The sequence below is a fragment of the Taudactylus pleione genome, unplaced genomic scaffold (genome assembly GCF_031769625.1).
Source record: "Taudactylus pleione unplaced genomic scaffold, aTauple2 ptg000079l, whole genome shotgun sequence".
NCBI lineage: Eukaryota > Metazoa > Chordata > Amphibia > Anura > Myobatrachidae > Taudactylus > Taudactylus pleione.
The window spans coordinates 97,575-121,356 of NW_028284481.1; the positions used below are offsets into that span (position 1 = coordinate 97,575).

General features: G+C 44.7%; 1 protein-coding gene across 3 annotated transcripts in view; it reads left to right on the top strand.

Annotated features, from left to right (window-relative positions):
- BABAM2 (BRISC and BRCA1 A complex member 2) overlaps positions 1-23,782 on the top strand; it is a 242,828-nt gene that overhangs the window by 15,887 nt on the left and 203,159 nt on the right. For all 3 annotated transcript variants that reach the window (XM_088467937.1, XM_088467938.1, XM_088467939.1), the window contains exons 3-4: positions 7,940-8,016; positions 17,413-17,507. In XM_088467937.1, the coding sequence (XP_088324063.1) occupies positions 7,940-8,016; positions 17,413-17,507 (172 nt within the window). The remainder of the gene's footprint in view (positions 1-7,939; positions 8,017-17,412; positions 17,508-23,782) is intronic.

A 23,782-nucleotide genomic window follows, 5' to 3' on the forward strand; every position in this document is an offset into this window, starting at 1 on the left:
GACAAGACCTCCACACTTCAACAACGAGTGAGTAGATTACTCCGCAGTCGCTGAGTCTCAGTTCACTCAGCAATGCAGATTCCGGGATCCATGGTATCCACTTTTGACATGGTGGAGTATGCTCCGTTCCATTCCAGGCCTCTACAACACCTAATACACTCCAGATGGAATGGGTTGCCCCATCGGATCAGATCCCAGAAATTATTCTCTCTCCAGAGGTTCGTCTGTACCTCTCCTCCTGGTGATTACAGACGTCCAACCTAACCAACGGTTGCCCCTTTTGGATCCTGGAGCCGGCACTCCTTACAATGGACGGAAGCTGCTGGGACGCAGCAACCTGTCAACACTCCTTTCAGGGCCATTGGACATCAGTCGAGTTGACCCTGCCAATCAATGTATTGCAACTCCAAGCAATCTACAGAGCATTCACTGGCTCAGGACATTCTTCAGGGCAAGCCTGTACTAGGGCAGTCCGACGATGCCACAGCAGTGGCCTACATCAATTACAAAGGAGGCACTCAGTCGGTCAGCAGTGGTAGAAGTGTCACGCAGTCTTGCATGGGCTGAAGGTCATCTCCCGGTCATCTCTGTGGTGTTCATTCCGGGAGTTCTCAACTGGGAAGCGGACTTCTTCAGCTGTCAAAACGTGCATGCCGGGGAATGGTTTCTCCACCCAGAGGTCTTTCAACTTTTAGTGGACAAGTGGGACCTGCCAGAGGTGGACCTCATGGCCTCCTGTCACAATCGCAGACTGCCAGTGTACGGGTCCACAACAAGGGACGCCGAAGCAACCTTTGCAGATGCCTTGTCAGTGAAGTGGACCTTCTGGCGAACGTATTCCTTCCAGTCTCCCTTCTACATCGAGTTCTTTGGAAGTTCAAGCAAGTCGGAGACCCTGTCCTGCTGGTGGCTCCGGCCTGGTCCAGACGACATTGGTACTCCGATCTTCACAGTCTCTACATAGACACTCCTCTCCTATTTCCTCAACATCCTGTTGTCACAAAGTCCATGTCTACATCCAGACCTGGCCTGTCTGTTTTATGACGGCAAGGCTCTTGAGACATCCCTCCTAAGGTCCAAAGAATTTTTTAGCTCGGTGGTCCAGACTGTGCTCAGAACACATAAGCCAACCTCTGCCCGGATCTATCACAGACTGTTGCACACATACTTCCTATGGTGTGCAACCAGAAGTTTTGACCCTCAAATTTTTAGGGTCTCTAGAGTCCCGGCATGTCTCTGCTCTGTCCATCTGGTTCCAGCGCAGAATTGCTCCAATGCCGGATGTTCACACCGTCCTTCAGAGTGTCCTCTGAATTCAACCTCCCTTCGTCCCTCCCAGTAGTGCCATGGGATTTGTCAGTGATTCTCCAGGCCATTCAGGGCCCTCAGTTTGAACCCCTGGAATCTGTGTAACTCAAGTGGCTTACAAGGAAGACTCTTTCTTCTGGCTCTTGCGTCCACCCATAGGGTGTCAGATTTTTGATCTTTCATCAGGACAGGGCTGTTCTTCTAACTCGTCCTAACTTCCTTCCCAAGGTTGTTTCTCATTTCCATATTAATGAGGAAATCGTAGCCCCAGCCTTCCAATCACCAGACCTCTCGGCAGGTGAGGCCTCCTTGGATGTGGTCCGTGCTCTCAGGATATACATGGGACCGTACAAGTTCTCTTCGGAAAACAGATTCCTGATTTGTCCTCTTTGGATTCCACAAGAAGGGCTGGCCAGCTAACAAACAGACTCTGGCCAGATGGATTCGCATGACTATATCACAGGCTTACACACAGACGGGCCTTCCTGTGCCGGCTACCGTCTCTGCTCATTCCACTCGCTCTGTGGGACCCTCGTGGGCATCTCACCATGGCGCCTCAGCTGAACAGCTTTGTAAGGCGCCCAAGTGGTCTTCTGCCCACACCTTTCTTAGGTTTTATGCCTTCGATACCTTTTCCCCTCAGGATGCTTCATTTGGACGCAGGATACTCCTCTAAGCTCAGGAGCGTTTCCCGCCACCTACACCCCAGAAAGAGAGATAACAAAGGTAAGTTTTACCCATAACACTCATTATTTGGTCGTTACTAGACTTTATGCAGCCCTAATTGCGCTTTAGACACTGGCTGGTGTGTACGGACGTCCCCTATCATATGTAGTTTAATTTGGTGTATATATAGACAGGTTAGCGCTGCACTTACCGGAGCTGCCGGTTACGCCCCCTTTTGCCCGACGTAATGACGGCGCATGCTCAGGGGGCGACACAGGGCACAGTGCCCCGTCATGGCTCTGTAGACAGGATCACCATCACGTGCTTTTATTTTACATATGTTATAGAGTTCACTGCTCGGCCCCGGGCCTAGAAAGGGGCACCCCTGCGCGCGACGAAGACGTTGACGCTCAACAAGTGGGTGTGACCATGGGAAAAGGGGGCATGTCTTTAATGTGCTCACTTTTCATCACTCTTGGGCCGTGCCCGGCACTTCCGGACACTTCCGGACATGCCAGGCTGCCCCCAAGCTCTCCCTTCTCTGTGAATAGATTCCGTGGGGACGGCCCCCAGTAGAATGTTTTAGCCCAGCAGGAACGCTATGCTCCTTTATACTTTATTCCCAGGATAACGTGTATTCACTGCAGTGCATAATCTGGTAGATTATACTACATGAGCTATCGTATTTTACTATATATATTTATAAAGAGGCCTAGACCATGCACTATAGTATCCATGTTGTCTTCTGGCCTCTATTAGGGCTGGCCACTTACCTTTAGCAGGGGCACCTACCACTGCATCTCCCCAGTGGGGCCCCTTCATGCCCCAATCCGATCATGCATGTAATATGTAGGCCTGCAAGAATTGCATGGCCGGTTCTAGACCAAGTGAAGCCCAGGATAAAAAGTCCCTTTAAAAAATAAATCCTCTATACTGTTTCTGTGTGGACTAAATAAAAATACACCTTACCTATATGGTGGTTTCTCTGCAACTGGGAACCTCTGAAGAAATTGATCCTTCATGGGCAGGCGCTGTCTTCAGTCGGTATTCACTATTCGTGTAGTAGATCACATGGTCCGGAAGATGCCTGTTTGTGTAGTTATATAACCAATGGTTCAACCAGCCTCCTGCTCCCTGTGTTCCCTCCAGTCTCCTGCTCTCTGTCTTTCCTGCTTCCCTATGTCACCTCAAGAGCCAGTCCCCTCCAAACTACATTCTCCTTTGACAGCCTGCATGCTCCTGTTCCTTACGCCGTGATGACCTCACGGCGTACACCATGCAGTGCCACACAGCATAAACACCAGTGTATGAAGCGGCGGCCGCTGCCTGGCAATCAGCGACCCTTCCCGTCACAGATAATCATGCGGGTGGCACTGCTGTCTGCGGAACTCCAACCTCGCCTGTGGTAACTGCGGCCGTGCCCCCGGGCTATGTCGTTCTGGGTGACGACCCCTTCAGCCTGCTCTTTGAGCCATCCCTGCAGAATTGCATAAAATATTACTGATATTTTAGTTGTATATAGTTTGCAGAGCCTATAAAATAACAGTCACACAAATTATCACTTATTTTTAGTCAATACTATTTCAAAACCTGCATATAAAGCTTGTGTATGCAATACTGGCTGTTCGTAGATCTCTCGCTGTTTTAATTTTACTAAAAATGAGAAAATTACTTCTACACAGATCACTTCCAGACTCGATTTGTTTAGTAGAGCAAAGCATGGCAATGATCTCCCAGTAACGATAGACATCAATAGGTTCTTTTATTGATCGATAGGCCGCATGTTGGATATATACTTTGAAAACATAAATTTGCTCAAGTTCCATATATGTAGCCACTATAGCTGTGTACAATGAAACCAATGCTCCATCCATATATGTATTCAGATGTAGAGTAATTGCCCGTCAGAAAGCACTAGGGGGTTATTATCAGCTATAAATACAAATGCTGACAGATTTGTTTTCTTCCTGTGCCTGGTTTCCGTCATCCGCTAAAGCCTGGGATCTAATCTACCTGAAATACCCATAACGGTAGCTGCTGTCTTTTATGTTTGATTTCTGTAGCTGACAGTATAATGAGGCTGTGCCATTTCTGCCTCTCCGGGTATTGTGAACCTGACAGTACAAATTGTTGTTCCTGGGCCTTTTTCTCTAAAATTGCATCCAAATCACGGTCAGTGACATATTTCAATGCAGCAGATGAAGAACTGTTCTACTGGCAGGAAATAGCAAGTCAGGAGAAGGTGGCAATTTGGTGACACTAATCTGCAATTTATATTATCATGTTCCACAGATATATGGTGCTTTACATCATCCTCCAACAAACCTCTCCTTAGGCAGGCCTCACGAAAGTGTGAAACTTTGCCATCAACAGTCCTAAGGTCTTCGAAGGAAGTAGGACCTGTAACGGTGTAAAGCAAACTTCGGAGATGGAAGCATTCAAAATTTGTCGGATGTACAGTGTTAACACGGCCAAGAGCTTCTGTTGCTCTGATACCAGGATGACTGTGTACTTCCTGGTTGCTGGATCGCACTATGAAATGCACAGCAACTACTTCCAGTTCCTTGTGCAGCTGTTTCCGGCATTCAGGGTCTCCACGGTGTATAAGATTCATCCAATCTGTTTTACCTTCAGGGGCTGACAAAGGAATGAACCGGAAGTAGCCTCTGTGCTTTCCATAGTGCGGTCCAGCAACCAAGGAGGTAGACAAAAAAGTTTGGTCGCCTCTGTTAACACCATCTAGTTGTGTAAGTTCATGCATGAGCGAGTATAAATAAAAATTTGTGCTGCAGAGCTGCATTTTTGCATCCCAGTATAGTTGCCATCTTTATGGGCCTGATTCTAAATCAGATGGATCTCTCCTCATGGATGCAGATAGCAATTTTTACCATATTCAGACTCATAATACGCCTGGCTTAATATCAATAATGGTTATAAATTCATACAGCATTTAAAAGGTACTGTAAACTCCATGCGAGAGCCATAGTAAATAATGTTCAGAGACTTAGATTATATGTTACAGAATAAAATTCCAGAATTCCTTAGTATGTAGCAAAATGCATGTTATAAAATCAAATTATGAAATTAAACAAAAAATAACATTTTAATAATTTTATTATTGACCTTGCAGATGGCCCAAGAAGAATGGTGTCCAAATGTGTATATAACAATAAACCAAACAGGACAATGCTTTTATTCTTCTTTGGTGTTTTAGGTGTAGAACCGTGAGAGATTTTGGCTGGTAAACTGTGGATTTGTATAGAAGGACAGAAGGAAAAATGTTTGCTTTTATATAGTAGATAGTAGAGATAGAAAAGAAAAAATAGTAGATAAGCTAAATCCTTTTCTAATTCTGTACCTGACCTGTAGAGGGCGAATGCTATGCAAAAAATGTGTTTTTTAATTAATTAAAAATGAACAGTAATTTCGATGTCAAATTTTTTCAGTTGCCTCCGCCCTGTTTTAATACGCTCGTGTGTAAAATTTCATGATCTTTACTTGTGGATTTGTATAGAATGACAGAAGGACAAATTTTTGCTTTTATATAGTAGAGATAGATATACATATATATCTATGTGTATGTATACCAGACCTGCCCGTTTCGCACGGGAGCAATTTCATCTTGCCAAAGCCCCCTGCATCTCATAACAACCTACGCCATGTCACCACAGCCCCCTGCATCTCACCACAACCCCCTGCTTCTCACTCCTGTCCCCTGCATCTCACCAGTGTCACCACAACCCCCAGCAGGTATGTTCCGGGAAGGGCAGGAGAACCATAAGCCTTATCAGCAGCATGGACCTCATTCAGAGTCGGTCGTTGCGGCCACTCGGTCGTAGGGGAAAGGGGCTGGATATGCAAATTAAGCGATCATAAGTTGCGTCGCTAAGATGGGTTCGTTAGCTGAACGACCGAGGGTAAGAAGCGGTCGTAAGACTAAATACACGCCGCCTTCTTGATCGCAACACACGTCATCTCCGGGGATATAAGGATTAATCGAGACCATCGGAGCTGATCGCAGAGCTAAAGGCTGTGACCATACCATCTCTTAAGCACAACGATCTAGTCAGTGTAATAACCACCCATGTCACATGTTCCATGACACTACTTTGTTAATTATTCACTCCCATTAAACTCCCCTCACATAGTCAGGCACACCTGCATTCGGATCTCCACACCCCCGTTCACAAGCACCCCTGTTGCCACCCAAATACTGTTCATTCTGTCACTCAAACTAATGACCTGGCTGTGTTCAAGGAGAGAGCAATTTCTGATCGTAAAAGCTAGTTTGCGCACGCGCATTGCAAATTTTGCGCATGTGCAGTTTAGCGAACGTCGATTGCGTACGACCGAGCGGCCGCAACTACCGACTCTGAATGAGGTCCCATGTCCCCAGGGCTGGGGTAACTGTGCATATTTCCGCAGCCTTCATGAGCATCCTTCCCAAGCTGCCGAATATGGTGATTTTGCAATGTCCTCTTTGCATAAAGTACCCTGTATTTCCTGGGCTTCCTCGCCATGATGTCTCTGTCCGAGACTAGCGCTGACTTGCATGGGACGTGCCTCCTGTTCACCGAGGGTGTGTGGCTGAGCAGGAACATCATGTTGGAGAAGGAGCACTTCACGGCGGAGGAGTGGTGGCCAGAGTCCGCCTGCAGGTTCAGTGTAGGGATGGACTTCGGAAACCGATGGTTACTAACCATCAATGTTTTTGTTACGATGGTAGTGTTTTTACCATTTGGTGGTGGCCCAATGTTTGCTACGATTTTTATTTATTTTTTTTCCTACCACTGTGTCTTCATCATGGCATCTTCATGGGTTCATTGGAGGCTGTCTCTCACTCTCTGTCTGCCTCAGATGTGACTCTGCTCAGTCCTTGATATGACCCTGCTCAGTCCTTGATTCCCTCCCCTCTCTAGGCTGCTGTTACGCAACAGGGCACATTGCTATCTCTGGCCAGCTCTTATACAGCAGCTTGATGCAAGATTTTTTTTTTTTCTGTTACTTTGCTCCACTAAAATCACTGCTCAAGCTCCCTTTTGTCACAGATGAAAGGTCCAAACACCTAAACCTACCTTCACCAATGCTGTATAGAATAGTAAAAACCCCATCAAAATCCGTTCAGTGGTTCAAGATTAACCTGAACAAACAGGCAGAACCCTAAACCGGGGACATTATTCTGTGTATGTATGTATGTATGTATGTGTATATATATTGTGTGTGCGTGTATATATATATATATATATGTATGTATGTGTATATGAATATGAATGTTTTATTATACAGGCCAGAGAGCTTTCATCTGTAAACCCATTATCCAGTTTTGGTAAACTCAACAAAGCTGCTGCTGCTGGGTTTTTCAGGTCATGCACAGGAAGGAATAATGAGGATGGGGCCATCACAGACCAATGGATCCTATAAACTCATCTCATTTTCAAAAGCAACTTAGTATATTTTAGATATAGGTCTGCACATTACAGACTTCCCCAAAGTCTCAAGCGTTACCAGTAATCCCACAAGGGGATACGTTCAGAATCTGGACAGCTGGGATTACGGTGTTCAAATGCTGACACCCAGAATCCCGACACTTATCAGAATACCGGCGCCGGCATCCCATACCCATCCCCCCACAAGTGCCACCCAGCTATACTTATGTCGTACAGTCTGTGCAATGGGCACCCTCATTATCTGGGCGTATGGTGGTAATGGTCCCTGTTGGCATAACCACGAACCACTGCTCTGTGTTCCTGAAAGGGATGGTGCCTACGTATAGATGGCAGGTGGTCTCTTAGGGGGTGGCTAAAATAATGCTGAATTCAGGAGCCTGGGGCGATGTCGTCTATCCAATAGCAATGCAGAGGCTAGACGCAAGCAGCATTGTGCCCTAGTGGCATTGGCCCCCAGATATTGCGTATTGTGGTGCGTTGTGTAGCACTAGTGATCTGTTTGTCATTGTCTGTTTCAGCTGCACCTCACTGACCCCTGGGCCAAGCTGTGACCGCTTCAAACTTCACATCCCCTATGCCGGGGAGACCCTGAAATGTAAGTATCTGCCTATCATGCCGGAACGTTATACACCCAGATAAAGGCACCCGGTGCTGTGGTTTATTTGTTTTTGTTCTAATGTTATTTTTCATAAATAAGGACTAAAATTAAATGCTTATATAAAATAACATAAAAATATTAGTTGGCAGCAACTTGTCCTTTTGCAGGAAGAGACTGCTGGGGTCTCACCCTGGGAGGCGTAGAGACCCTACCTTAGATTTGGGGAGAGACTTTTAATGGCAGAGTGAGAACCCGATGTTGCATATAGAAAGATATACGGAGAGTTTATAAATCGTCTGATCAATCTCTTTGCTGCCATCACTCTTGTTATTTCCACTTCCATACAGGGGGTACTGGGTGGTGGGTACATGTTTGTAAATGATAGGAAATAACCAGCGCTGCGCAGTCCTCTCCTACGTACAAATAGCACAGGCTAAATTTTGCGTTGCTCAGAATAGCTGTAATAACCAGTCACATGATAACCCTGCTGTTAACCATCTGCCGGAGACATTTCCACCGGTCCCGGCGCTTCGTTCTCTTGTGGTTCCCTCACGATCCCGTATTCTCCAGTTACCATGGCACTGAACAAGCCGTTTCTCCCTAATGCTGTGCACAGGACCATCAGAATTTAGGTTCCATCCTCTCACCATCCTGTACAGCTAGAGCAGTATGTGATTTCACCTGGGTAGTGTGACCGGTGCTCTGCTTTACATATTACGCTTTTAGTAACCCTCATATGTTTTCATATTGTTACTTTTCGCCATAATATATACCTGTAATACACAAGGAACACTGCTATATAAAACACATATCAATATATTCGGTGAGTATGTCGTCACTTACGTAAAGTACGTCTTTAGCAAGGAGTGATGTTCTTCTCTATATAGTCACAAGATTCCTCTGTGGCTTCTAGTATAGTCTGTTTATCTAATATATTTTATATGTTTCATAGGACTAACAATCTCCAGTATGTTCCGGTGTCAAGTGCTGCTTAGTTTACCCTCCATCGTAGGTTACGTCCATAGCGATTGCTTATTTATCCAAGTAGCACTAAACTGATTAAAGCCAGCTGTTGATTGGTGGTTATAGGCTACTGCGCACGTGCAGTTGCGACTAAATCACCCGCAACAATATAGCAAAGCAGATATTATGGAAATTTGGCATTAACTGGCCCACCCAGGGCATTTGCCCCCCTTTCTTTCTAACAGCTTTTTCATGTTATCCTGGCCAAGTAAGTGCTATACCAGCAAGAAGGCAATAAAGAAAAAGTTAAAATCCTAACAAAAAAGTTGTTTATAATGAAGGGGGGGCAGTTCTCCATCACACTTTACTCTTAGGGCCCGAATTCTCCATCACACTTTACTCTTAAAGCCCGAATTCTCCATCACACTTTACTCTTAGAGCCCGATTCAGAGATTTACGCTAATGCCGTCACAGCTGCGAATTCGCATGGAACGCAGCTGCGCAAATACGCAAATACCTTCCAAAGCACGGCCGGCATAGGGACGCCCACTGCTGCATTCTCATATCCGTCCAATGATGTACAACACATTGGGCAGTCATACAGCATGTAAGACAAGTCTGACCAGATCGCAATGGATAATTTATGCACGCCCATAAAACGGCGTTTAATGGTCCAACATGCTTGTATTTTTCTAACCACCCCCCCCCCCACATCACCACCTCCATAGGTTGACTACCTGAATCTTGTGTACGAGAGTAATTGCAATGCAATTGCTGCACGTGAACAGTGCAGCGAATGCACATGGGCAATAGCAAACAATCGCCCGTTCCGCGAAAATATCCTCACTGCGTCCGTCTCAAAAGCATTAATTAAACTATATGCAAACAAAGGGCTGATTCAGTCCTGGACGCAGTCCCGACTTGGTGGCAATTGACCATTGTTTTCGGGACTGCGGATGCCCCAGAGCTGTAGTGTACATTTCTTGAGATGGTGCTGCAGCTCCGAACGCAGTGCCCTGTTAACTGCAGCCTGATTGACAGGCTGCAGGTCTTTTGGGGGTGGCGACTGGGAGCGTTACAGAATATTGGAGTGTTTTCTGGGTGTGCCGAAGCCAGTGGCTGCTTCCTCAAACTCCGTTTCACTGGCCCCGGCAGCGTAGTTCTGCAGGGCTCGGGGGATCTGACAAATTCAACATCTTGGACAATGTTGATTCCTAACTGAAAAACGGTCTGAATCGGCGAGTCTTTTAGCATGTTGATATTCCATGATGGATGGCCGATCATTGATGTTTGCTGATCTGTGTTTTGGACAGCAGATTGGCGTCAACAGAAAAGGTAATCGGGCCATACATGTATCGCCCACGTTACTCAGAGGTCCAACTCTGCAAACGATAGTCACGATGTTGATTCGATTCTGCACCTTCGGACGCAGGCAGCGGATCAGAGAAGCCGGCAGTGGGAGTCTTTTTACACAAGACGTCTCCTGCGTCATTTGCATATTTCCGCACAGCCACAGCGTACCAAGACGCAGCTGCGATATTTGCGTTCACCTCTGAATCAGACCCTGATGGGCTCCTGGTGTTGTGGGAAGTGCTGGTTTGTAAAAACTCCAACAAAGGGAGAGGGGAGGGTTGGGGGTGCGTCCTGTCAGGCAGCCAGTGAGAGCTATGAGGGGATGGCGGCCGGAGGCTGGGATCTACCTCCGTCTCTATGCTTGACTTGGCAAGACCGACAATAGCCTGCTTACATTACCATATTTATACATTTATATAAAACTGTATATCACAGACTTTAATAAACTGCGATATAATCCGATATAACTGTGGAATGGTGTGTGCCAATGTTATAGGCTGACTAACTTGACGTTGATGGTAATTTTTTTACACAGGTTTTTAATTCTCACTTTTATTGCACACCCGGTACATATTGTTACCGAGATTCTTTCCTATCTATCGATCTCATTTGTATATTTTAGTTAACACCAAGCCAACAAAGTCTTGAATTCATTGATTGATTACACCTTGACTTTTTATCTATATGTAATACTTATGAATACTATAGGAATTAGTAGTGATGTTACCCAATGAGGCTTGCAGTCTAAGGGGGAGATGTATTCAAGTTGTGGAGAGAGCTGAAGTACCAACCAATCAGCTTCTAACTTTCATTATACAGGATGTTTGAAAAATGATAGTTAGGAGCTGATTGGTTGGTAGTTTAACTATCTCCAGGGCTTAATATATCACCCCCCACATTTCCTAGCATACAAGGGGACACACACATACATACTGGGGGGTGGGATTAATTTAGGGCTAATGCACTGTGGGATTTCTGCCCATGGAAATCTCTTGTTTACCCTCACACCCCATGGAGCTGCCAGCAGGACATAAAATACAGTGAGACTTCTGTACCGTAATGGCCAGAGATCTGTGCAGCTGCAGATTGTGCAAGGTTGTAATGAAACCTGTAGCTTAAGTGAATCTGCCTCTAGGGTACATTTAGGCCCATATTCAATTTTCGCCTGCTGGACTATTCGCCTCCTTCGCCTGTTTTCTAGGCGGAAAAGTATCGCGCACGTGCCCGTTACTCCCCGTATTCAATACCAAAGTAGGCGAAATCGGGAACAGGCGTATCTTTGTTTGGCGAGAAAATACAGGAATTTTCGGGAAATAATTGTAGGACCCCCTAAAGATGTCCTGACCTGGGGGATCACTATGGATACCCCCGTTTTTGCCTGCAAAAGAAAGTCAGGTTTTTAAATAGGCGCGGCAGGTGTTTTTTTCCCCAACATTGAAGAAGTAATGCAGAAGAGCACTTAGTTTTTTTTTTCGTTTCTAGAAGTGGTCCCATCAAATTTGGGGTACATGAAAATGGGTACTAGCATATTTTGAAGTCCCTAAAGTAATTTTTAAAAAATTGTGCAAAGAAACACCTGCCCCATACTTACAGAATACCCCTGAACCTATATTGCTATTTTTAAACACTGTTCCCCTATTTTATTTTTTTCACCCCAAAATTTTTTTTTTTTTTTTTTTTTTTACTTTTTTTTTTTTACTTTTTTTTTTTTAAATTTCTTTTTAAGGGGGCATTCCCAAGGGTGCAGGCTATTTTTTTTAAGCCTGCACCCCTAAACCCCAATTCTGCACTTTTTTTTCGCCTGCCAAAGGCTGGCGAATATTAATCTCCGTTTTTTTACATTGACTTTTCGCACTGGCGAAAAGTCAATATAATTGAATACGGGGATAATTGAAATAGGCGAAAATGACGTCATCGGTGAAAAATTATCGCCGATGCGGACATTTCGCCTCAAATTTAATACGGGCATTAGTCTGAATCCAATTAACCTACTAGTATTTGGAGTGTTGGGGAAAACCGGAGCTCCAGGAGTATACAAAAACGCACGTGCAGGGAGAACATACACACTCCACACAAATAGGGTCCTTTGCAGATTGAACTGTGGCAGTAATACTAACCACTATGCCATCACTCTGCTCTCCAGTAGTAGTGAATTTACTGAGTAATAACAGTAAATGTAATGATTAGTATAGCAAATAGCGGTAATTAGTTGTATAGGAAATAGTATTGATAGTAATGGTTAATAGAAGAAATAGCAGTTCTAGTAATGAGCAGTATAGGAAATTATAGTCATTGCATTGAGTAATATAGTATTAATAGATTAACAGTTCATATTTTCCCAACCACCTGTGGATCTTTAGAATGGGTCAGACTGTAATGACTACACCTGTGCACCAACTAAGTGAAGTGGAGATGTTGCCCATAGCAACTAATCCGATTCTACTTAACATTTAACTAGCACCTTCTAGAACAGGCCTGGCCAACATGTGGCTCTCCAGCTGTTGTGAAACTACAAGTCCCAGCATGCCTTGCCAGAGTTTTAGCATTCCCTAATAGCAAAACTCTGTGGCAAGGCATGCTGGGACTTGTAGTTTCACAACAGCTGGAGAGCCACAGGTTGGCCAGGCCTGTTCTAGAAGATAATCGCTAGAATCTGATTGGTTGCTATGGGCAACATCTTCACTTCTAAACACTCTCACTTTAGTAAATATACCCCTAGGTCTGAATAGCAAGACCTGTTAGGGGTCCTGAGGACCCAGTTTGGCCACCCCTGCTTTATCGCATGATATTATGGATCACTTCTCCCCCAGCCCATGGCTGGTCAGTGCTCGGGTAGCATGGCACCTAACCTTGTACTACCTGTACCGCAGTTTGCTGTCTATATGGCTTGTGGCTGCTATATTCTGAAGGGCTGTGACACAGGGACCCCTATGTAGGTGTAGGCAGACTGCCAGTGTAAGCTATCAGCCTAGCGGATGAAACGTGGCATTAAGTGGTCGGCATGTGGCCAGCAGTTACCATCCTCCGCACAGTGTGTAGCAGCAGGTTCCTGTGTGGTTTGTTTCTGCATTAACGCTCTTTCACCATCACAGAATTATTTTTAACTTGGGTTTAATTCAGATACCCACACTATGCTGTGGTGAGCAGTAAGCCTATCTCCATCCGCTCAGCCACCGGAAATGATATGCTGTTAGCGGATTTAGTCTGAGGCCCTGCTGAGTTTATACTCTGCAAGCAGCACAGAGTAACTTGCCGCCGTTTAACCCTTTACCCTCCCATGTGGGTTCAAACATCAGAAAACCTGTTTTGTTGCAGTTAAGTGAGGCGTGCCAAGTTCCACAGCACAGATCCACCAATTGTTGATTGTTTAACTCCTAATGGGAGTACCTCCTTTTCTAATTGTTCCTAAGGTCACATCTGACTGCAAAGCACACACAGCGAATCAGTAGTTCATTTTTGGACATGCCTTAAAATATATAATCAAGTACAAGATAAAGTAGAGCCAAAGCCAAGGATTTGGATCCACACTGAGATTAATAGCACAATGGATTAAAATCAGAATGTATTATCGGAAAAGCGGTACATTGTGGCATATCCACCCTACATGTATGGTATATCTTCTTGTGGCTGCAACCTTGAAAACTATATGTCAGCAGTGAGATACCAGTCCAGGAACAATAATATATAACCATTTTCTTTAGCGATAATGTTTACAATGGATCTTACTATAGAGAACTCAAGATTTTGACTGGAAGTCTATCATTAACTGAAGTCTTTCAACTTACATGGCATTTTACAGCCTTTCATATAGGCCAGTATCTATGTATGGAAGGTGGTACAGTCTTACAGGGCAGTATCTGTGTATAGAAGGTAGTACAGTCTTATAGGGCAGTATATGCGTATGGAAGGTAGTACAGTCTTATAGGGCAGTATATGCGTATGGTAGGTAGTACAGTCTTACAGGGCAGTGTCTGCGTATGGAAGGTAGTACAGTCTTATAGGGCCTTATCTGGCGTATAGAAGGTAGTACAGTCTTATAGGGCCTTATCTGACGTATAGAAGGTAGTACAGTCTTATAGGGCCTTATCTGGCGTATAGAAGGTAGTACAGTCTTATAGGGCAGTATCTACGTATGGTAGGTAGTACAGTCTTATAGGGCAGTATCTATGTATGGAAGGTAGTACAGTCTTACAGGGCAGTATCTATGTATGGAAGGTAGTACAGTCTTATAGGGCCTTATCTGGCATATAGAAGGTAGTACAGTCTTATAGGGCATTTTCTGCGTATGGAAGGTAGTACAGTCTTATAGGGCAGTATCTGTGTATGGAAGGTAGTACAGTCTTATAGGGCAGTATCTGCGTATGGAAGGTAGTACAGTCTTATAGGGCAGTATCTGCGTATGGAAGGTAGTACAGTCTTATAGGGCAGTATCTGCGTATGGTAGGTAGTACAGTCTTATAGGGCCTTATCTGGCGTATAGAAGGTAGTACAATCTTCTAGGGCTGTATCTTGCATATAGAAGGTGGTACAGTTTAACCTTCAACCAGTAGCAGGAGAGAGGATCACACTATTGGACCTTCACATTGGAATGAAGCTGCACCAACATGGAACAAAACCTTTTTTCTTATCTTCGTGAACCCACAAATACGTTTTCAGTTTCAGTGTACTACTTTTTAGGCTCAGGTCTGAGCAGTGATTGTGAAGGTTAATTATGAGTGACATAAAATGTGTGTGTGGTCATTATGTAGCCGTACTGAGTGTGTCCAGTGGAGTTCCACCTGAGCACTCAACAGCCAGATCTGGCAAATCTGGCTGCAAACGTGTTTTACCATTATCATATACACTGGTCAATGCCAGTGACCAGATCTTCCTATGTACTTTACAGTGTAGGGATAGAGAATGGGAGATTAAATGAAACCGTGGCTTTTGATTGCCAAATAATGTCCTCCTCTCTTATACCTCTTTTCCACCAAAAACCCAGGTCCGACCTGGGTTTTTGGACATGGTTCCAACCCTGGTCAGGCCCAGGTCAGACCCATTTACACTGCACCTTTGATCTGGGTTACTCCCAGGTCAGCCCTGTTCACACTGAACTCAGGTCTGCCCTGCTAAACCTGTGAGATAATAAAAAGTGGGAGGTGACTGCTCCACAACCACCAATCCGCTCATTTTAGGCATGATCCAGGTCAGATAACCCGGGTTGCGCCGTTTACACTGCACCATTACCTGGGTCCATCCTGGGTCCAACCCTGGTAGCTACCTGGGTTGGATTGCAGGGTCACTTGACCCAGGTTATTTTATCAGGGACCCTTTTACACTGAGCTGCGACCCGGGTAGTCCCAGCAATAACCCAGGTTTTTGCTCTGGTGTAAAAGGGGTATTACAGTAAGGATCAATAAGGGTTGAGGTAACAAGATGTTTAAAAATGTGGCAGACTAGATGAGCCAAGTGGTTCTTATCTGCCGTCAAATTCTATTAAGCAGATTGTTTTGGTCAAAATAAGTAGTCCCGTAAATTTTGGGGTACTTGTAGTTAAAGTGAAGTTATAAGAAACGTAAAAAACGCACCTTTAGCAAACACCTGCAATCAAAAAAACACCTCACCCCTACTTGCAGACCCCCAAAAGTCTATTTCGCTACTTTTTATGTTTTTGCGGTGTTCCTCACTTATTTTCAGGTTTGTGTTTTTACGCAGTTATCCTTTGGGGGGCTGTCCCAAGGGTGCTGAGAGTTTTCCCCACCTTTGCACCCCAAAATAGAGATTTTGTACTTTTTTTTTTTTCTCCACCTATTCAGAGGCGAATCTTTTTCGCCTATTACATTGCGTTGCGTTTTCGCGTACGCCAAAAGTGTTTGCAATTGAATACGGAGATAAGTTTCCGCCTGGCGAAAAGTCGCAATTGGCGATACTTTTTCGCGGATCTCTGTTTTTCGCTTCTAATTGAATACGGCCCTATATATGTACACATCGCCTTTTTTTTTTTGGGTGACTATGGCCCCTGATCAGAACACTAATGGTGGCAAAAGTAAAGCGGTCACTTTTTGGATCACCTTTTAATTACAACAAAAGTAAATAAATAATTGGGTCTGTTTAAACCTATATAGATACGTCTGTTCTGTACCATAGATTAATGCCTATAGGTTCTTTCCTGTGTGGATTATGGGCACATTATTTTGACCTTTCTAATGTTGCTTTACATGTGCATAAATCCATCTAGCAATCTACCTTGTGTCTTATATACTGTGATCGGTACACGAGGGCTGGTCACATAGATGGAAGAAATTCTTATAGTTAGAAGATAAGACCACAGCCTGGAGATTTACAGTACTTCATACAGTCACCGTAGAAGGAATTGGTATGAATTGGTATTCCCGTCAGCGGCAGCCCGACAGGAGCAGAGTGCGACGCAGCGGAAGCCCGACAGCGCTGGAAATCCCGATCGTGGATAGGTAAGTATCCACTAACCTAACCTAACCCCCCTAACCCTAACCCTCCTTAGGGGTGCCTAACCCTAACTTCCACCCCAAGTGCCTAACCCTAACCATCCCCTTCCCCGCTGCCTAAACCTAAGTCCTCCGGGGGGGCGCCTAACCCTAAGTCCCCCCCGGGGGTGCCTAACCCTAACCCTCCCGGGGGAGTGCCTAACCCTAAGTCCCCCCCGGGAGCCCTAAACCTAACCCACACCCCCCCGCGGCTGTCCGCTGGCGGCGCCAGGCATCACTACGATCGTGATGCCAGGCACCGGTCTCCCGGCGTCGGGGAAATGCGGGCGTCTACATCTAGACTCCCGGCATTTCACCCATGCCGGGATAATACAGTCGGGAAGCCGGCTGCCGGTATTTAGGCAGTCGGTTTCCCGATTGCCTCCCCCGTAGAATGATCCTGTGTTCTATCGCCAAGTAAAGATACAAAAGAGCTAAAGACCGTGAAATGATGCGTACATTCGGCGGGTGTTCTCTCCCTGCGTTGTATTAAATGTTTCTGGTTTCTGAAGATTACCAATTATTAAACATGAGCAGCTGCTTCATTAATAATGACTTATTGTAATGTAATGATTATGCTGTATATTTCTTGCAGGGGATATTATGTTCAATGCTCAGTATCCAGAATTTCCTCCCGATTTTGTCTTCGGGGAGGATGCTGAATTTTTGCCTGAGCCGTCTGCCCTCCCGGTAAGTTCTGGAGACACATGGAACTGTCTGTAATAACCACTTAAGCTGCATACACACACAACGATTTTTTGAACGATTATCGTTAAACGATATTGTTTCAAAAAAATCGTTCACTTTCTGAGTCAAACGATGAACGATTATCGTTCATGCGCGTTCACGTTTGTAGTTCAGTCAGACTTGTCAACTCAACGATTTTCATTAAGGGAATATTCAAAAATCGTTTGTAGTTCCAAAAAATCGTTCATTACAATTTTTAAGAACTCTGACAGATAATCTGACAGAAAATCGTTCATAAAATCGTTGGTAACAAAATCGTTGTGTGTGTATATGCAGCTTTACTGATAACACTTTGAAGCAATGAATATAAGTAGCTTCTTCAATATCTACAATATATCATCTGTTGTCACTACAATCTTTCAGTGTGAATAGAAATCGTTGTAGTCAAATCAACCGGGAACAATGACCGATACTGAAAGCAACAGATCAGATTCCTGCTCTCTTTGGGCGGTGTTCAATTGTTTTTGCTTACAGGAGATCGCATGGTGCTATTCAATTGATGTCCCGTTTCACGCTGATCGCGCCCATAGTGGTCGGGTTTAGCCACATAAAATGGCTACCGTTGACCAAAATCCTGGGCGCGATCGCGAAAAGTGCATTTTGGGCACCCAAACAGGTAATTTTTCGCCCATTTCAGCTCGCACCCTCCTGGGGCTGCGAGCTGAAATGGTGCGCAGGCAGCTGATAGCGCCCGACAGGAGCAACAATTGAATAGCTTGTGCGCGAAAGGGGGCGAGACAATTGAATACCTTTGAGTGGCTTTGTTTTACTTTAGTTTTTTTGTTCTTTCAGTTTTTATTTTAAATGTTTGGCCTCTAGGTGGCGCATGTTCTGGTGTGCTGCCTGTTACTATGTAATATGCAGCAAATGCTATACATGTAGTTACCTGGTGTCCTGCAAGAATCCTGCATCTTCCTCTTGTCGTTATTTTACACCCACTTCTGTATATAATGACTATTTCCTGTACTATTTCTCCTACTGTTCTCCCCTGGCTCAGGCTCACCTGAATATATTTACTCATTATAGCGTCAGCCAAGAGCAGTAGCACAGAATTCACCACATTATCAGCCCTCATGAGATGAATAACATAAAATCAACGATGAATACACGTGTGTCCACATACATCTTACCTCCGTGCGCTACAAGTTGCGTTATACCGTGTGAGTGCTGTGCAACTCTGTAGCGCAGAGCGTCTTTTCGTGCGACTTTTCCCCTCAAAATGGGTAACACTGATGCGAATAGGATGCACAATCAACTTCTGCTGATTATAATGATATGTGGCTGTGCCTATATTCTGTGTGCGACTGCGAGTGAATGTGCATGCGAATTGCTACGTCACAGTGTCAGCGGCTGTGCCTACAGTGCATCCGGAAAGTATTCACAGCGCTTCACTTTTTCCACATTTTGTTATGTTACAGCCTTATTCCAAAATGGAATAAATTCATTTTTGTCCTCAAAATTCTACACACAATACCCCATAATGACAACGTGTAAAAAGTTTTATTTACGATTTTTGCTAATTTAATAAAAAACAAACAAACTAAGAAATCACATGTACATAAGTATTCACATCCTTTGCTCAATACTTAGTTGATGCACCTTTGGCAGCAATTACAGCCTCAAATATTTTTGAATATGATGCCACAAGCTTGGCACACCTATCTATGGGCAGTTTCACCCATTCCTCTTTGCAGCAACTCTCAAGCTCCATCAGGTTGGTGGGATTGCTGCAGAGATGGTTGTCCTTCTGGAAGGTTCTCCTCTCTCCACAGAGGAATGCTGTAGCTCTAACAGAGTACCCATCGGGTTCTTGGTCACCTCCCTCACTAGGGCCCTTCTCCCCCGATCGCTCAGTTTAGACGGACGGCCAACTCTAAGAAGAGTCCTGGTGGTTCCGAACTTTTTCCATTTACGGCAGATGGATGCCACTGCGCTCATTGGGACCTTCAAAGCAGCAGATATTTTTCTGTACCCTTCCCCAGATTTGTGCCTCCAGACAATCCTGTCTCTGAGGTCTACAGACAATTCCTTGGACTTCATGCTTGATTTTTGCTCTGATATGCACTGTCAAGTGTGGGACCTTATATAGACAGGTGTATGCCTTTCATAATCCTGTCCAATCAACTGAATTTACCACAGGTGGACTCCAATTAAGCTGTAGGAACATCTCAAGGATGATCAGTGGAAACAGGATGCACCTGAGCTAAATTTTGAGCTTCATGGCACAGGCCGTGAATACTTATGTACATGTGATTTCATAGTGTTTTTTGTTTTTTTTCTTAAATTTGCAAATATCTCAAAAAAGCAGTACACGTTGTCAGTATGGGGTATTGTGTGTAGAATTTTGAGGACAAAAATGAATGTATTCCATTTTGGAATAAGGCTGTAACATAACAAAATGTGGAAAAAGTGAAGCGCTGTGAATACTTTCCGGATTCACTGTGTGTGAGTGTATGTGCATGTGAAATGCTACGTTACAGTGTCGGCGGCTGTGCCTATATTCTGTGTGTGTGACTGCGAGTGTATGCATGCGAAATGCTACATTAGTTAGCGGCTGTGACAGTGTAACGTAGCTCTTCACACGCAGATACAGCCGCACACAGAATATAGACAAGCTGCACATTTTAATCGGTGGCTTGTGCATCTTATTATCGTCGCATTGCGAATAAGACGCATTTTAAGGGAAAACATTTCCGAAAAGTCGATTGGCGCTACCGAGAAGCGCCACGGCATGCTGCGACTAGATGGGCTGTTTAACGCGCAAGGAGGCTAGAAGGGTGTGTATTGTGGACACATCTGTGGGAAGAAAGAGGATATTACCACTGTCTGGTATATCCCGGTGGAATATGTACTATTCATCAGGAAAACAAGCTGTTATCAGCAGATTGCATTATCGGGACTCCTTCAAAGCATAACATTATTTTACATCTAATAACCGGAGAAAACCGAGGGTCTTGGTGATATTGGTAATGTCGCCCAAAAGGAGCCGTACAATTTTGAACTTAAGATTCAATAAGATCCAACTGTTAAACGTGCTGCACGTGCTGCAAATGACTGAAATACTCTCCGTAAAGCGCTGCAGAATAAGTGTGCGCTATATAAACAACTGTTAATAAAGAAATATGTGTGATTCTGACAGTTCCGCCTGTTTGTGACTGTAAAGCTGCAGCAGGGGAGGGAAGGGTCTGTCTAATGTGACTCTAGTACTGTACCTGTGTGTTAGCACAATTGCCTAATGTGACTCTAGTACTGTACCTGTGTGTTAGCACAATTGCGAGCTCATGCAGACCTGGACACAGGTACATATACATCTGTGAAAGCCGTATTACTTGCAGGAGCCTGAGGGTAAATGTAGATGCACTGTGAGGACGGCCCTCTACACTAGTAAACCGCTTGTGATTGGCTCACGGCTCCCTGCTCTGGTGCTTCTAGCACACTCAGCTGATGCAACAAGCTGCTGAGATACAGACCTATAAGCACCAGAGAAGAGAGCGGCACCCCAGGCAGGAAAGAGGAACCACATGGATTGTGACAGGTGCAGCGGGCTAGAATGAACACTAGGCATATATAAGGTTTTTGTGGGTGTTATAGTAAATTCTTTTTTTCTTGTATGTAGATTTGTATCCACTGTACTAGAGAGGTTTTATTGAGCAAATTACATAGCTAAAAGCATTGTTACATATGGCAAACACAATCCTGGCACATGTGCTATAGGTGCAAACCTGCAGGTACTCTGCAATGGAATGGGTATGAATGGCTTGGGGACGGGATGCCGGAGGTCAGAAGACTGACAGCGGCATCCCGATCTGCAAAATCCCGACGGGCTGGTAAGTATACTTACCCTCCCCCTGTCCCCTCCCCCAGTAGTGCCTAACCCCCCCTACCTGTAACCAACCCTAATCTCCTCCCAGGGGTGCCTAACCCTAACCCCCCCCCATCCCCGCTAAGCCGCATACTTACCTTCCTGATGCCGACGTCAGTATCTTCATCCTATTCGGCATACCGGCGTCGGCATCTTTACCCTCTTTGGGCCTCCAGCATTGGTACATCGACGTCTGGCATCCAGTCCACCGGCATCGTCACTGCATCCCCTCTGGGATAGTTGCAGCTTTGCATAGTGACACAATTTACACCTGTAATCTGGGGAACCCATTGCAGCCAATTCCGATTCAGCCCTATTCTGCTGTGGGGTTGTATGGCAGCGGGTGGCACAGGAAATATTGTCCATGGGGTAGCAGGAATCCATTTATCTAATTACCAACAGATGCTAGATGCGGGAACACTATAGAGCGTGCTCCATGGGCATGTAGACGGAATTGTGGGCTGTTCAGAGATGAGCGTTTACAGAGATCCGTCTGATGTCAGACTGACCTAGTAATATGGCTGTGCGGTTGCGTAAATGTGGCCGACTCTGTGTACAGGCGGAGACCTGCATCATTTATTTCCAAGCGCACCGCTTACTGGTCTATTTTTCCTTAGAATTTAGCAGATACATGGCAATTATGCTTTACAATGTTCAGAAATATGTGTGTGTGTCCTGCTGATGTCATCCTTTTTCCTTTTTTTTAATTTGTTTTTATTTTATTTACAAGAACGTTATTTAATGATCATCCCCCTATAACTGAATGCATTTATCTGTACGCTGAGACAGACGTTGCTCTTCATTGATTGTTTCCCATTTTCAGAAAAGTTTAAAAGGCAGATTTTTCCTCCAAATACTTATCAGTAGAGACTGATCTAAAGCCACATCATGTGTAAACTGTACAAAACTGTCTATATAGGATGCAGATACAATCTCTCTCTTGCAAGTACATTGTCCTCCTGAAGAATGTCCTTATGATCTTTTTAAAAAATGTCGCATTGTAATTTTGCAGGCAATAAATGTACAATGTATATGCACTACGTCATGGGTTTTCTTTTAGAAGTTCCCTTGGTGTAAATTGAGACCTTTTGTACTTGCTTTTGGGTTGCTGACAGAAAATCGGCTGCATATAGTTACATAATTATAAAAATTCCCATTTGATACCACCTGCATTAGAAGTGCCCCCTGTTAGTCTCCCGACGCATCTGCGTGTACGCGTATATATGTAACTGTCACTCGCATCTCTCTTGCTTGTAGCCTAGGTTGCATCTCGTTACGTGATGGGACTGTTCCATGGCACGTGTCCTGCTCCTGGCAGGGGGCCAGTCTAATCCATGGCCCAGCATTGTATACATATTTACTTGTCACCACTAATGCCGTTCATCCGTAGGAGAGATAATGATTCTCTGAGTCATCGGCTGATGACATCAGGATTTGCTTTCCGCTGTCAGTGACTCACCGGTTGTGTAATTGTGATAACACTTATTGAGAATACGAGCTGCTACAAATAGATTATCTGGAATAAAAGAATGTCACAGTGACGTGTATGTCACAGGCTGCAGGAAATAGAACTTTCATCATCTCACCGAACGGAAAGCCAGTGTGTGAGAGTTTATTACACGGCAGCGTTTTATCAATACACCCCCGAGCCATTTATCCTACGAGCCGGGTGTATTACATTATGTATACACTCACTGTCTCAATCCTCACAGTGCCCTCTTCATATTTATTTCCTTTGTAACTTGCAATAAATGCGTTCTAAAATGTTATCGCCTACACGCAGTTTAAGCAGCCATTATGTAGGCCGAGGTATTGGTGACATCACTGGGGCATAATGCTACTGCCAGTGTGAGTGGGGGCCTGTAAGATATAAAGTGTATATATTAAAGGAAATGATTGCTTTAATTTATTATGAAAAAGGTTTGGGTACACACTAGATAGAGCAATGGGCATTCGTCCCGACATCGGAACAGATGCCCACGAACAGTGATTGCTCATCCACACCGGACGACTTTAATGAACGTCGGAATGATCACGTTACGTCATTCTTTACCAATGTAATGACGCTAGGTTTGATGTGCAGCACATCAAACCTGCCGACCAGCGCCAGCCACCTCGGGAGCGCGCAATCGACGGAATACAAAATCAGTGTTGATCGACTTTTAAATCAGTTAAAATCGACCTTTAGTAAATAGACCCCCATGACTTTATAAAGCTAGCATTTAATATCCGTGTGGGAGAACAATGTAAAAATAAAATGGCTATACTAAAAAGCCGACTTTGGGCCTGATTCAGACCCACTCGCAAGCGGCTGTCCGCTCGCAAGTGGGTCGATGTTGTGGTCTGCGCATGCGCA